The sequence below is a fragment of the Poecilia mexicana genome, unplaced genomic scaffold (assembly GCF_051168715.1).
Source record: "Poecilia mexicana isolate PSO_F unplaced genomic scaffold, ASM5116871v1 scaffold_16, whole genome shotgun sequence".
NCBI lineage: Eukaryota > Metazoa > Chordata > Actinopteri > Cyprinodontiformes > Poeciliidae > Poecilia > Poecilia mexicana.
The window spans coordinates 22,918,103-22,933,631 of record NW_028263385.1 but is presented as its reverse complement, the minus strand read 5'-3'; the positions used below and the strand labels follow the sequence as shown (position 1 = coordinate 22,933,631).

Here is a 15,529-nt window from a genome sequence, read left to right as displayed (position 1 = left end):
CAAAGCGCAAGGAAAACGATTTATTTCTTTTTGTTATGAAAGAAATCTGGAAAGTGTTGTGGGGATGTGTGTCTAGCCCAGTTTACCTCACACCTATAAAAACAATCAAGTGCAACCAACTGCCTGTAAAAGTCATTTAACTACGGAGTCCGTACATGTGCAATTTAATTGAATCCATCTGATCTGTGAAGTTTACTGGAGAACTTTAGTGAACTAACATCTTTAAAAGACCAACAAACACAGCAGACAGATGGTGAAAAAGGCTGAAGAATACGTCTTCTGAACACCTCAAGCTCAGAAATATGAAGAACGTTTTTTTGGAAAAAAGATAAGGTTTTTATTCAGGAGAATAAAAGCCTTTTATTCTCCCGGAGAATAAAGGTTTTTATTAATAAGGTTTTTATTTTCCAGGAGAGAATAAATGTTTTCTACAGGAGACAGTAGGAATTTTGGGGGGACAGTTATTGTCCCCCAACTGGACAATTACTAAAATCAACTTACCGTAAAACTGGGACTTTCAAATATCATTTGATTTTATTTTATTTTATTTATGAAATACATCATTAGGATTTAGGGGGAAAAAAGACAAATTAGCCTAACCATTGAAGATTTATAAGTACTTGTGAAAAAAAAATCATGATATGAAAAAACACCTTTATGCTAACTTTGACAAAAAAAGATTGGTCAAAATGAAATTCCGGGCTGAATCAAAGTAAACTGTGCTCAGTGTTGCTTATTTCCTTTTTTTTTAGAAAATGTTATATCCTCCACTAAGCTCTGCTTCCCTCTCTGACTCAGATGACTATTATTCAGATAGATAGATAGATAGATAGATAGATAGATAGATAGATAGATAGATAGATAGATAGATAGATAGATAGATAGATAGATAGATAGATAGATAGATAGATAGATAGATAGATAGATAACAGAGAAAAAGCAACACTGCACATCGAAATGAAATACCATCCCCCGAAGCAAAACATGGAGGTAGTAGCCATGTGATGCTGTGGGGATGCTTTTCTTCAACAGAGACAGGGAAGCTGGTCAATGTGGATGATGAGATGGATGGAGCAAAATATGAAAACCATTTAGGAGCTGCAAAGGATTTGAAACAGAGCAGAAGGTTCACCTTGGAACTCAGAGCAAATGGTATTTATCTATTAAAATGGACAAAAACCATTTATCCCTTTTTCTTCCACTTCAAAATGACACTCTATTTTCTTTTGGTTAGCTTTAACATAAAATAAATTAAAGTTTGCATTTCCAGCGTAACAAAAAGTGAAACCATTCTGCGGATGCGATGTGAAATAAAAAAAAAGAAAACCGAAATTAAAAAAAGTTTCTGAACTCACTGCTTTTGATCTGACTTTAAAACAAAGCAAATGCTCAGACAATCTTTGAAATTAGGTCCTCATTAGCGGACCCATTCACTTCGACAGCCTCTTCAGGTTTTCCCCTCGCTTTCTAGTTATTCCAGTAATACCTCACCGTGTCGCCTTACGCCCCCCCTCCTACTCTCCCTACTCCCCTCACCCCAAAGGTCATGAGAACCCAAGAAGAAATAACTGTAGTTTCAGGACGAGCCAGACGTTTCCTCATGTGGGTGTGAATCTGAGGCTACAGCAACATCCCGTCGGTTTCCTTGCACATTTAATGGCAAAATAACGAGAGGACAAAATAAAATTATTTACAACACGTACGGTTTGTTACATGTAAACACAATCTTCTGTACAAAGAAATATACATGCAAAAGTAAAAATGAGTCATAGTGAGACATTCAAGATGACATTGCTGCAGTCTTGTTTGTTGGTGTATTCAAAATATGACAGGTTTACATCCCGGGCGCCGGGCAAACCGCCCGATCCTCTCTGTACAACTTTACATTAAAAGTTGACTTTGTTTCTCAGAGGCTCTTCAGCACTTCAGTCAGGTCCTCCGGTGAGGTGGCTTTGAGAGAATCTGATTAAAGTGAGTAACAAGCACATGTTTAAGAAATCGCGACCGACGCGTATAAATAATAATAATAAAAAAAACAGTCACACAAAATGAGAGACTCCACAGACCAACAAGTGTCAACTTATTTTACAGTAAAGCAAATGATCCGACGGTAACGCTCACGACCTTCAAATGTGACGATAAACGATGCCCTTTTTTTAGTCTCTCCATCATTCTAAGGTTCTCTCACTCACCTGGCACTTTTGAAAATAAAGATCTCCACAACATCCACACTCAAAGATGTTAAATAATTTGAATTAAAAAAAAACAACAAAACAGAAAAACTGGCATTAGGGGTATATTCAAAAGAAAAAAAAAAGTTTTTTTTTTTCTAAAATCTGGAATGCAGAGCTTTTTTTTTTGCTTGACCTATTGCTTGTTGATGATGTAAAAAAAAAAGTGTTTCTATAAGGTTGAATGGGAATGCAATAAAATAAAATAAAATATTGAGAAGGGGGAAAGAAATACTACTAGCTACTCCGGAGAGAACAAACTCACAGCAAACTACTTTGTGCACAGCTTGAAATCAGACAGGTGAAATCTGTTTTCAGCAAAAAAAAAAAAAAAAAAAAAAAAAAAAATAATCACCAAACAATACCTCTTTACATTAAGAATAAATAAATCCACACCGAACTTTTGTAAACACTCACATTTCAGTGTGGACCGATATAACTTAACACGAATAACTTGAAATTAAAAAAAGGACATAAAACTGCAGGGAAACAAAGCATAGCCAACTTTGGTATAGTTACAGAAAATAATAATAATAATAATAAAAAAACAAAACATTACAAGGACAAAATGAAAGCATAAGTGTCCGTATTTCATAGATACATGTCTCTATACATTGTTTCTGAAATCCCTCTTTTTTGTCTAGGAGGTTTTGCAGATATTAATACTGAACTTAATACATAAGAGTTAACACAATACAGACATCTATTGCAGTACCAGGTACACACATGCCTTTTTTTGTTTAAGAATACGGCTACAACACAAGTCTTCATAAATAGTTGCATACATGGTAAAGCTGCAACATTGCACATGAGAACTGATGCAGAACAACGAGTGCATTTTCTAGCAGCTGTCTCTGTTCAACGTGAGGATCCAGCCACCATTTAGAGTCCTGCAAGGACTCACTACAGCTCTGCACACAAAATAGCGTTGTTGTTTTTTTTTGTTTGTTTGTTTGTTTTGTTGTAAATTTATTTGAGATAAACTCTTGAGGGACTGCGGAGGGAGAGAGGGGGAGGGGGACAAAAAGGGACAACCTTGTAAAGCAGGAAAAAGATTATTTACAACTAAGGCGGATGCAGCTGGAGATCCGGGAAAGCTTTGCTGACTATAACGTTTGTTCAAGTTGTGTTCTTGTCTAGGTTACAATCCGAAAAGACTGGCTGAAATGAAGCGGGGTGATAAAGATAAGCAAAAACTATTGCACAAACGGTAGCTTTAACGTATCTCTGGAAAACAGGATTTTGGTAGTTTCTATCTTGCGTCAGAACCGACGAGACCCTTCGCGTCGCATTCCCCTTCTTGCTTTCGTTTTCCAAAAACCGCCGAATTAAGACAGTTCTCCATTTTCCCCGACTGTACACGATTTCATTTACAAAAAGTAATCTCTCGTTACAAAAAAAAGTCCTCTTTAGTTTAACCGAAAGCAGCCTGAATTGTTCTTAATATACAGTACTCTATTTTCTTTAACACTGTCCAAACGTGAGATTCACTCGTCTCACGTCAGATCGCTCAGAAAGCTCGTTTCTTTCTGTGTTTTTTTTTTTTTTTTCTCCCTGCTGAGTCAAAGTTTGAAATCTCAAATCGATTCCGTCAGGTCATTTGTTGTGCCGGCATAGCGAAAATATGCCAAGGTAAGAATAGGCTGTGGGAGTTTATCATTCAGTCAGTCAGCAGCAGCAGCAGCAGCAGCAGCAGCAGGACTTCTGTGGCTTAGTGAAGGAGAAAGAGTTCATAGTGGACTGGCCCCCCTGGTGGTCCCCTATCAGATTTGACCGCTCTGTCAGGTGTGGTTGTAAAGTCGGCTGTGGAGGAAGGCCTGAATGGCGCCAACGGGCCGGACGTCGTTCTGGTGTTTCCGCCGCTCGATGAAGGAGATGAGCCTGGAGGTGTCCAGATGTGTGCCGTAGTGACTCGGCGACGGAGGCTGCATGTGATTCACGTGGCCATACCCGCCGCTGGCTACGCCCTGGGGCTGGAGCCACGGGTACTGCAGGCAGAACCCAGCAGAGGGCCGTCGCTCCAGCTCGCCCTGGAGGAGCAGGCAGACAAAGTCCTTGGCTTCTGTGCTCACGCCCTGGAAGTAGTCCTCGGGGAAGCTGAAGTCCAGCCGACAGATGTTCAAACACGTCTCCTCCAGGCTTTCGTCCAGGAAGGGAGAGGCGCCGCTCAGGAGAACGTAGGTCACCACGCCTGCAAAAACATTCGGTAGACAGGCGTATGCTGACAGTTGTTTTTTTTTTTTTTTTTTTTTTTTTTACAAAGACATTTGCCTTAAATTCATTGCACTGTTTTATTCCATTTGATGCACAAAGCCTGTTAATTGCAATTCCTTTAAATTACATGTAACCAAAAGTCTTTTTGTTGTATGTAATAATATTGCTGAACATTGTGATAAATAATACAGTGACAAATAACCTTGTAAAAACTGAAATTAAATAAAAAATAATTAATTGTGTGTAATTTTGATGTTTTTTTATTTTATTTGTAAAGTACGTTGAGGCAACAGTTATTTTGAGCTCACAAAACTTAATACACTGAATTTAATTGAATACAGAAATGTTTCTTTCTTTCGGAGCAAACATACTGGAAACAACAGGAAAAATAATTTGTTAAAAATTTCCATCTCAAGATGCAAATGCTTATTCTAATAAGTTGTCCTGTGTGTGATAAAGCCGCATCACTGCAGAAATCAATCAGTTATGATATATGTAAGGGGGAACTAAAGGGCAAAAGATGCAAATCATGTCCTCGGCTGAACGTGTCTACTGACCTAAGCTCCAGAGGTCAGACGTCAGAGAGACAGGCTGACCCAGGACCAGCTCAGGTGCAGAGAACTCCGGGCTCCCCAGCAGGGGATGGATGTGAGAGGAATGAGGGTCCAGTTGAACAGCGTCACCAAAATCAGTCAGCTTGATCACTGGCTGGGAGCACACCTGCTCCACCACGATGTTTTCAGGCTGCAATAGGGGAAGGAAGGATCAGGGTAAATCCTTAGCAGGAGGATTTTTTGCCAGATTTGAACTATTTTTAGCGTTTCTTTGAATATACTTATGACTAGTTTATGGGTATGTAAAAAAAACAACAAAAAAAACAACTAACTTGAGAAATGTGCAAGTAAAGTAAAGATCGCCCACTTACTTTGAGATCAAGGTGTGCTACCTTCCAGCCGTGCAAGTACTGGAGAGCTTCGAGGATATCTCGGAGGTATAAAGCCACCTTCTCCTCAGTCAGGTTCCCCCAGCTCACGATGTAGTCCAGGAAGCGACCCTGGTCAGCCCTGACAGCGGACAAAAACACGTCATCGGTCACATTATCATCAGCTTATACATTAAACCAAGGTGAATCCAAAGTACTTACATCTCCAGTACAAGGACGTAGCTGTGGGCTGTCTCGTAGGTGTCCAGCAGTCTGACCAGGTTTGGATGGTCCAGAGTCTGGAGGAGTCGGATCTCCTGCAGCACCTGCTCTCGACACAGCAGCTTCTTGTTGACGTGTTTTGCTGCGATGGTGCGTTTACTGCCTCTCTGGTCACAACGCTTGGTCACTGAGAATCGCCCCCTGGGAAAAAAAAAAACAAAAAAAAAAACTGAGGAGAGTCACTGCGATGTTTAACAATACGTTTGCACTGACCCTGATGCGGCGGAATAGGCCGCGATGCTGGCTTACCTTCCAAGCTCAGTGATCTCTGTGAAGTAAGACTCAAAACTACTTTTCCAGATGTCTTCGCTGCCGTTATTAGGAGCTGCAGAAGACATTCACGTACAGTTTTTAGACTCTGTCAGTTACGAAACGCTGTAAAAAAAAACCCCCAAAAAAACTCAGTGAAACATTGAACCACGACGCAAGTCTCACCTGACACCGTGAGGCCGGCGGAGGAGGTGACGGTGCCCGCTACGTTGGTGGCCACACACGTGTAGACGCCGCTGTCCTCGAGAGACACTCGCAGGACATGCAGGGATGCCTCTCCTGTCTCACTGCGGTGACCCAGAGTCAAAGGGCAGCAGAGCATGAGGCACGCTTCGGACATCAGAACACGCTGACCTGAGGCGGGGTCGTACCTGTACGTGACGCTGTAGTGTCCGTTGTTGCTCAGAATGCTATTGTCGGGTCCACGCCATGAGACGGCGGCGCGAGGTCGGCCACACACCTTACACCTCAGGGTGACGCTGTCGCCACTCTCACATGACGCGTCGCTGAGAGGGATGAGGAACTCCGGGGGGGCTGCATGAAAACAAGAGGTATTTTGTGTTGCCTTTATCTATTCATTTTTTTTTTATAAACGGATTGAATTAAATCAGCTTACCATCGTAGATGAAGTTGGGATTCAAAAGCTGAATGGAAAGGAGATAGATCGAGTTCAAATATATATTAAAAAAAAAAAACAGTGGCAGAGAGTGAATTGATTTGAGCACCGTTGTTCTCCTTCTGCTTCCTACCTTGACAGAGACCTTGTTAGCCAGGCCGTCCTGGGACTTGCGGTAGCCGTTTTCCAATTTCCTGCCGTCTTTATCTCTTTTTTCAGACTTTCGACGGATACGCAGCGCAGTGTGCCATGACAGGGATTTTCTATGCCAAAAAAAGGACACAATGTTGAGAATGTTTTCATTTTAAAGATTTGAAAAGGTGTTTGCTTAATAGGCTGTCACAAGTAGAGCTATTGGTTGCCATGACAAAACAAAACAACAACAACAACAACAACAACAACAAAAACTGGCCATGTGAAAGCATAACTGAGAAAAGACTCAAAGCTGGCAATTTTTAGTTTTGGAGAATTTTCACTTTTTAGATAAGCATTGTTACAAAGGAAGTATTTGCTGACTGAATGTAGCTGGGAAACGCTGTGATACCGTTGCCTAATCTCCATGATTGTCAATGTAATTTTTATTTTGTGTTTCACTTTGTATTTATTTACTCAGACACGATTACAAGTCAGTATGAAACCTAGGAGAAAATGGCCACAAAATTCTGATTGGTGCGTCACTCGTCAGGTGCTTTTCACATCCTGTTTATACCAAACAAACAAACAAAAAAAAAAAAAATCTCTTACTTGATGGTTCCTTCAGGGAGGTCGGGTGTGGTGGAGGATGAGGTATGTCCCAACACGTAGCCAGGGATCCAGCCTTCAGCCGCTGGGGAGTGCTCGTTGGCGGCCCGGTACACCAAGAACATGTTCTGCTGGTTGCTGGCGAGCATTTGGACCACCTCACCCTGCACCACGCTGATCTCATCCTCCTTCACCGCCACATAGTCCTGGGTCACCAACATGGTGGACACACTGCTGCTGCTGCTACTGCTTTCACTCTGCTGGAGAAGAGGATCGTGGAACTTAGCGCACAACTAAACACTCCTGAGAGTAAAACGATGTTGAAATGAAAACATTTGTCAAAGGAAAGTTGGTCAATAAGCCATCGAATGTGTGGTTTTTATTGATGGAAACAGTTTATTGAATGCATGCGGCTACAACGGCATTGCAAAATCCCTTTCTTTTTTTCCAAAAGAAAAAATAAAATTAAATCTTGCAATTGCACGGATGTTATCATTCAAAGCGAGGTTCGACAAGTCACGACACAGAAGTGGTGATCCTCAGGTGAGAGGCGCTGAAATGTTCAAATGTTTTTTTTTTTTTTTGCACTACAGGAATAAAAACTAAAGCGACAAAAAGAAGGGTTGGATACAGAAGAGACGATGAGAAAAACAGAGTTGTTGCAGACGTGCTGTCCGACAGCTCCCTGATCAGTCAGATCATTGGTTGTCGCTTGTCACACAGAAGAAAGAGAGAGAAAGTGTTGCTTTGCGCCCTCTGAGAAGTGTCTGAAAGTCACAGTTGAAAAGCAAACACCAAGTGCAGAGAGAGCGTCTCACAAAGCAGATATGACAGGAGCCCTGTGAGTCAGATCTGTTAGTAAACTCACGGAGAGCACCAAGTATTCTCCACTACCGCTGTCAGTGAAGTTAGTACACGCCGGTCGGTAGATGTTAATCTCCTGTCAGTGTTTCAGTAGTTGGAGTTGCATGTGGAAGCCATTCTCAGAGCCAGCAGCAGGCAGGGTGGCTGGTTGAAAGCCAGTCAGTAAGTTAGGAAGTGGTTAATGACTAGTGAGGAGCGCCGAGGCTCCTTAAGAGTCGTGACCTCGTCTTGGCGTCTTACCCCGTTGCTCTGGGTGGATGTTACCGACTGCTCACTGGTGGAGGAGCAGGTGCTCATTCTGTCTGTTTCCTTACTGTGGCCGGAGTTGCGGAGGAAAGGCGGCATTCCTCTGCCCAGGGAGTCCCCACCACCGCTATTGTCACTGGGGAAGGAGAAGGAACCGGGCTTGCCGGCTGGAGAGGGAGGCATGGGGGGAACGACAGCCCAGAAAGGATTCCCTTTATGTGCTGGGCTTGAAGGGACGAACGGTTCCTTTCCTCCTCCAGGGGTTTGAGGGGATATAAGCGGGGAAACTGTCCCAACTCGAGGGCTTCTGAGGGAAAAACTCAGAGGAGCCACTGGCATCTGTGGCACTGCAGTTTTTTGATGTGTCTGGGTTTCCTCGTACGCCCCATAAGTCTGTCTCAGACCCCCGTCCGTGTTATCTGCCAGCCTGTTACTGTTATTATAGTTACTCCCTTGCGAACTGTCCGACCTCTTCAGAGTGAAGACCTCAGAGGCCAGCAGCTCTCCATTTGTCGGGCTGTCTGAATACGGGTAAGAGGGAAGGGGCGGGTGGCTGGGGGACCACATACCTGCTGATCTGTCAGGCCCCTCGGGGCCCGGGGGGTGGTGGTGGTGAACGGGCTGGGGGAGTCGTGAGGATGGCTGTGGGATACGAGATGGGCGGGAGCGAGGGCCGCACAGGGAGGAGGAGTTGCCCCCTGATCCTCCAGAGCCACCGCCTCCTCCTCCTCCACCCATGCTGGAGGTGCTGTTGGTGCTGCTACCTCCTGTACTGCTGCTGCTACTGCTGGGGGGTCCTCCACCTCCCACGTGGTTCCTCTGGTACTCTATGGGTGACGTTAAAGCTGTGGGACAAAAAAAAAAAAAAAAAAAGATTTTTTTTCTCATGTCGTTAAGTGCACTTTGAATGTTTTCACTTTTTTTTTTTTACAGTGTCACTCTTTCAGATATTTTGTTGAACTATTGTGTGACAAGAAAAATAAAGTATTGCACAACTGTGGCATAGTAGAAAAAAGGACAAATGGTTTTTCCCATTTTTAACAGATACCTTCTGAAAAGCTTGAGATGTTTGAGTGAATTATAAGCCAAGGGGGGGCTTGATGGTGAACGGCACAAAAAAATAAACTGTAACTAACTACCTTTATTGACTTGGATTTTTAGATGAAAATTAGGATCAGATTTTTACTAAGGCATTCTAACACAAATATTATCTTCACACATTTTTTTATCTTTATTTTTATCAAACCATGTATTTTTCATACAATCACAATAAAACAGACAAAAGCACTACAGTAGCTCCGAGTATACATATTTTTTGTGCGTGAGAATCAGAAAATTTGTGTTTACCATTGAGGAAATTGCGCTGGTTCTCCAGAATCTGGCTGACCTGGTGGACCCAGGCCTGACTGACCCCGGGGCTGGAGGAGTGGAGGGTGAACCTTTCCAGGTTACCGCTGGATGACCTGGAGATCAGCGTAAACTTACAGGGGTCGTCTGAATTTTCCTCCAGACCCAAGCAGCTCACCTGCAAAGAAAAGAAAAATCCAGTCCGGTTAGGTTACCCAGGTTATCTATCTATCTATCTATCTATCTATCTATCTATCTATCTATCTATCTATCTATCTATCTATCTATCTATCTATCTATATATATATATATATATATATATATATATATATATATATATATATACACTTAAAAAAAATAAATAAAAAAACAAATAACTTTCTGTGGCTCTGTGATTTTACTGAGCTGAACTCACCTTGATGCTATTTTTGAAGAGGTAGCCTGGCGTAGAGAAGCCCTTCTTTTTGTCCAGAGGCTCACTGAATATAACTATCTGCTCAAACAGAAACACTCGCCTCTCTTTCATTCTGGACAGGAGGCCTCCATCTTGGTCTGAGACCATGAAGGTGTCCTGCAGGAGCAGTCTGCCCTGAGCTACAATTTTACCCTAAGAAAAAAGGAAGGAAAAAAAGCACCAGAATCATAAAAAAGTGTCAAGTAAAGCAGAACTACACTTAGGAAGAAACAACAGCTTCATCTGACACGCCGCCAACACTTCTTATTAAAATAAATGGTCTCACACTGACACCTGGTGGCAATGGACTTACTTCAAGTAATTTATAATGGGCCACGGATTTACTGTAATATATTGGCAAACTTTTACATTATTGATTACTATAGAGAAACTGTGAGCTAATAAGTAGCAAACTTACGTCGAAACCCTGAAGGCGTCCAACATTCATCATGTCATTGCAGCGTTTTGGGACCACACACATCACTTCTACAGCTTTCTAAAACAGGAGGAATGCACACTTTTAAGACAAAGCGCTTGCACAAGAGTCAAGAAGAAATGTAGTTGATTACAGAAATGTTGGCATGACGGGAGATCAGTTTCTGGTTTTGCACTGAGCGCTGTACCTCCAGCTCTGTCGTATCCGCTCCTGCTTTTTTGGAAACTTTGAGAAGATCCTGTTGGGGTGAAGAAACATACAGATCAATGCCATTTGTGCTGTTTAATTATGCACCGATAACATAAGGAGGTTTTTGCAGTACCTTCAGGAGTAGCTGGTACTTCATAATCCGTTGAACTGGTTTGATTAGCAGGTCTGTGATCTGTAATCTGTGACCCAATCGCTGCTTAAGGTCCTGGGCAAAGATATAAATATGTCACATTCATGGACCAGACATCAACTAGACGACATGGGTAAAGAGCTACAGGCAGAAAGTTCATAAAATGTTTTACCTCAAAGTAAGTGTCGATATATTCTGACACAATGTGCTCAGATTTAGGCTTGTTCTGACAGTACACGATGTACATGTGCAGCCTCCGCTCCTGGAATCAAGAAAAGAGCAAAATAAAATGTTATTTTATGTAAAAAAAAAAAGAAAAAGAAAACATTTAACAAATAATGTTCATGGAAGACAGAAGCTTGCTTCTTTTAACCTGTTTGACAAATAAAGGAGCTAGCCGTTCAGGATCCTCCAAGCACTTTTCAAGCTCTCCCAGGAAAAAACTGTGGATATATAAAGAGATAAAACAAAACTATTGATTTTACACAACAAGATGCATCATATTGACAATCCTTTTTGAGTTTTTCTTTTCGTTTTGTTGTGTAAGCCTTCCTGCTGTAGCATGCAGGGTGGGTTAACCAGAAAAAGGCCGTGCACGTACTCTTTGTGCCAGTCGTAGATCTGATGGATGTTTCCAAAGACCATCTTATCTTTCCCCCTCATGTCATCCGGAACTCCTTCCTCTTTCATCCTGCTCATGTAGCCCTGTGGATAGGAAAGCAAACACGTCTGCAAAACCAACAAGAAACGTTGATCGATAACCTGACTGTAGATTTTTGTGTGGTTTTACCTCCACTACAGAGCCCAGGTCTCTGACATAGTCTCTCTCAGTCTCCACCAACTCCAGAAGCACATAGCTGAGCAGGAGAAAAGCGAAAATGTTACCGTTTCAAAAAAAATTAAAGTATGAACGCCAATAATGCTCCGGGACTCTGCGATGTAGTTGTTCCTCTCAAAAGTTTTACATTTTCTCACCATACAGCCACTAAATTCAGTGTATATTTTCAGAGTTTTATACGTAAATCTGGAGACCCATCGTTTGTTACTGGATTATCCAGCATTTAGTCTCATTTATCTCTCTGTCAGCTGTGACAGAGAGATCCCTTTACCTGCTACCAAACACATAATTTCCCATGTAGGCAAAAGGTCTAGTTTTGGCCTCATTTGATGAGAAAACCTTGTCTGTCATCTCTTACATGACTGGAATCCAAATGTAAATAAACTGCAGTTATTTTTTGCTCCTTGGGCATTTGTTGTTTTTGCTCTTTCTTGTCATTATTCTGTAATAAACAGAACTGGAATGCTTTTATGAGCGTTTCCCACTCTAGCTGTGGATCCCGGCGTAAGACCATTTGTTCACTAATGTTCTCTGACAAACCTCTCAAGCTTCCACATATCAGCTGCATTTATACTGACATTAAACAATATACAGGTGGATTCTTACTTGCAAATTGAAGAGAACTGGTTGCATTGGAATTTATTTAAAAATGTCAAAGTAAGGGGTTAAGAATACAATGTCAAGCTATATTTATGTACTACTCGTGTTGCGTATTATATTAAATTAAAAGGCCACTGCATTAACATGTATGTTAATGTAGTGGTTCAAATATGACAAAATGAAAAAAATTGAGGAAGCTATGAGTATCTCTACAAGCCACTGATTAGCCTCATGCAAATGAGGTCAAATTCCACCCTAAGCGTTCATGGGAAAAAAAAAAGAAAAGCTTGTAACTCACTGTCTCCTTTTGAGGAAGTTGGTTTTTCGCTCGTCCATCTCGTCGATGGGCGAGGAGGAGGAGAGCAGAGAGTTATCGGAGGGGTTGAGAGAGGGTGAGCTGCTGTCGCCTTGCTCCACTGACAGAGAACTGGGACGGTCCTCCAGGGACTGCGCAAGAACAGAAAAGACAAATTGAAGATACAAAATGAGTGAGAAAAAAAAAAGACACGTACAACAAGTTTTAACTTGTTTTCCATCAACATGAAAGATTTGCTGGATGTAGGACAGTGGCCACGAGTGTCTTAGGGATTAGAGCCCATTGGTTGGAACAGAGGACAGCTGGCACAGTTAGTCAGAGTTTTGACAGATGACAAGTAGGCTTGGATGTCATTCTGCATCACTGACACCAGGAAAAAAAAAAAAGTGTGTTCTTTCGTGCACATCTATCAGAATTGTTTTGTGTACATGTGTGCCAGATTTACAAGTACTAGTGGGTGTTGTTGACAACTTTGGACTCACCATCTTGCTTTTCACCAGCTCCTCGATGGCACTGACCAACTCTGCGGCACTCGGTGTCTCCGAACTGCTGGGACGAGCAGACAGCCGAGATGCAGACTGAAAGGCAGAGCGGGTAGAAGGAATAAAGTAAACGACTCAAGGCGAATACATAGGTCGCGATCGGTACAACGTCTAAAATGCCGCTTTGCATCTAGAAGGCATCTAGAAACTGGGAAACGTTTGGGCTGGCTGCTCACATGTGAAAACCGAACTCTTTTTTTTTTAAATAAGAAGTGAATGCTTCTTGAAATCATAAAACACATTTGCAGTCTTATAATTGTGCATGCATATGTTCATTCTAGATGATCATCACTGCGAACGCTGATCAGGCTCACCATTCTGGTGTTTGGACCTCGATATTCCACATGTCCACAAAAAGAACTGCTTGCGTGTGGTTTTATCCTAATGACATGATTACTTAAAGGCCAACCGGGAGTCAATCACAGGGTGGTCTCATGGAAAAAGGGATCATTACGTGGGTATAGGTCAGGGCAATTTTAAGGAGCAGAGTGCTTATAATTAAGTGCACGTGCAGTGACTGGTCAGACAACTCATTTATAGCGAGCAATGTTCCTTAATACTCCATTAGACAGTTTGCCTCTGCAACAGAGCTTAGAGAAAAATGAGAAAGGGGATGATTAAAGCAGAAAGGATCATTTGGGCATAACTATTAACTCTCAGTAATACCTTGCTTCTGCAGACACAAGTAAATGGAGTATTGTCAATTAACAACAACAACAACAACATTACATTCCAAAGGAGAGAAACATAGAGAGAGAAAAGAAAAAAAACAGGAGCTAAATAATAATGAAAAAAAAAAGACTATTAAGTGCAATTACATGGAAAGATGTGGAAACTGGGACAGGAGAGAGGCTGAACAGAAATCAACATAATGCTGAAGGAGCAAACATGCAGCCATTAGGAAAATAAGAGCAAAAAGAGAAAAAAAAATATTAGTGCAAATTTAAGGTTTTAGGTGGTGCAGAAATTTTGTTAGTTCTTAGTTGATGGAAAGTGAGACAGTTCTACAAAATTCTCCCAACATGAGTTTAAAATATGATTATATAGATCATCTTTTTCAGAAGAAACTGGCCATTTTTGGAGCAATAACCCTTACTATAACTCTATACAGTGCTGTGAAAATGTATTTGTCCCTTTCCCTATCCATCCATCTACTTTGGGCAAGAGGGGGGTATGCTCTGAACAGATTGCCATGTTGCAATACACAGACACACAGGGAAGAACAACATACACACACCAATACCTAAGAGCAATTTAAAGAGACCAATTAACGTTTTTTGGTGGAGTACCTGGAGAGAACCCATGTGTGAATGGGGAGAACACGTAAAGAGGCTGTCCAAAAAATCTGCTTGTTTGCAATAATCTACTAGGGCACACTTATTTGTTCGCATTGAATCAAGTAGCTCTGGATAGAATTTGAAACATTAAATGTAACCAATAAAGCAAAAGCTGAACAACTTTGTAAGGAAACAAAATACTTTTTTACAGCACCACACTTTGGCACATATCTTTAACAGCTGCCTTCCTACTTAACAAGAAACACTGGCATTTATGAGGCATCTGTATGATAACATGAAACAATAAACAGAAGACTAAGGGAACTGAAGTGCAAACACAGAAAGAAATATTCCTTTTATTTGTTATAATGTCCTACAACAAATGATAAATTAACAGAGAAAGAGATAAGCAAAATAATCCACCTTATCATCTTGGGAGTCAGGCTGCAGTAAGCTATGCTGCTGGATTGCCATAGGGGGCGGTAGAGGGACAGCGTCGGCCCCCTCCTCTCCTTCCTCCTCGCCACAGCTCTGCATACCTGATGAGGAAGACTTGGAAAGGGTGCCACTGCTCAGCCCTTCGTTGCGCATCCGCTGGAGAAAGAGATTGAACAAATGGGAGACTCCGTACTCTGCCAGGTCTACTGACAGTTTCACAGCATCTGTTCTTACCTCCTCCAGGGTCTCATCTTGTGGCGTGGCGGCGCTGTCGTCAGAGTCTTTCTGCGAGCCAGGTATCGCGTCCATGTTCTTTCTCGTGCCGTCGCGATTTTTCTTGTGCTTGTGGGCGAGTTTCTTCACGTGTCCGTCAGCTTTCCCGGAGCTCAGCCTTCGCACCGGGCTGGTAAGCCACTTTCTCAAGGTGTTCCCCGGACGTTTGGGGCCAGGGGAGCTATGGGGTCCGAGAGTGTGGCTGGACCCAGGCTGCAAGGCGTCGTTGCTGGATACAGACAATGTGTCTAAATGTAAGGGAGAGGTAGGTAGGGGGTAAGA

General features: G+C 42.1%; 1 protein-coding gene across 1 annotated transcript in view; it reads right to left on the bottom strand.

The window, feature by feature from the left end:
• Positions 1–1,636: 1,636 nt before the first annotated feature.
• The window catches only part of triob (trio Rho guanine nucleotide exchange factor b), a 99,532-nt gene continuing 85,639 nt past the window's right edge, over positions 1,637–15,529 (bottom strand). The window contains exons 38-61 of the mRNA XM_088013894.1: positions 15,209–15,495; positions 14,960–15,130; positions 13,200–13,295; positions 12,700–12,848; positions 11,754–11,820; positions 11,565–11,668; positions 11,337–11,406; positions 11,136–11,225; positions 10,946–11,038; positions 10,811–10,861; positions 10,606–10,683; positions 10,149–10,340; positions 9,734–9,911; positions 8,381–9,231; positions 7,280–7,536; positions 6,669–6,798; positions 6,536–6,563; positions 6,291–6,453; positions 6,085–6,206; positions 5,899–5,974; positions 5,590–5,790; positions 5,371–5,509; positions 5,003–5,189; positions 1,637–4,422 (exon numbers count right to left, since the gene is read on the bottom strand). Of these exons, the coding sequence (XP_087870020.1) occupies positions 4,013–4,422; positions 5,003–5,189; positions 5,371–5,509; positions 5,590–5,790; positions 5,899–5,974; positions 6,085–6,206; positions 6,291–6,453; positions 6,536–6,563; positions 6,669–6,798; positions 7,280–7,536; positions 8,381–9,231; positions 9,734–9,911; positions 10,149–10,340; positions 10,606–10,683; positions 10,811–10,861; positions 10,946–11,038; positions 11,136–11,225; positions 11,337–11,406; positions 11,565–11,668; positions 11,754–11,820; positions 12,700–12,848; positions 13,200–13,295; positions 14,960–15,130; positions 15,209–15,495 (4,190 nt within the window). The 3' untranslated portion in view covers positions 1,637–4,012. The remainder of the gene's footprint in view (positions 4,423–5,002; positions 5,190–5,370; positions 5,510–5,589; positions 5,791–5,898; positions 5,975–6,084; positions 6,207–6,290; positions 6,454–6,535; positions 6,564–6,668; positions 6,799–7,279; positions 7,537–8,380; positions 9,232–9,733; positions 9,912–10,148; positions 10,341–10,605; positions 10,684–10,810; positions 10,862–10,945; positions 11,039–11,135; positions 11,226–11,336; positions 11,407–11,564; positions 11,669–11,753; positions 11,821–12,699; positions 12,849–13,199; positions 13,296–14,959; positions 15,131–15,208; positions 15,496–15,529) is intronic.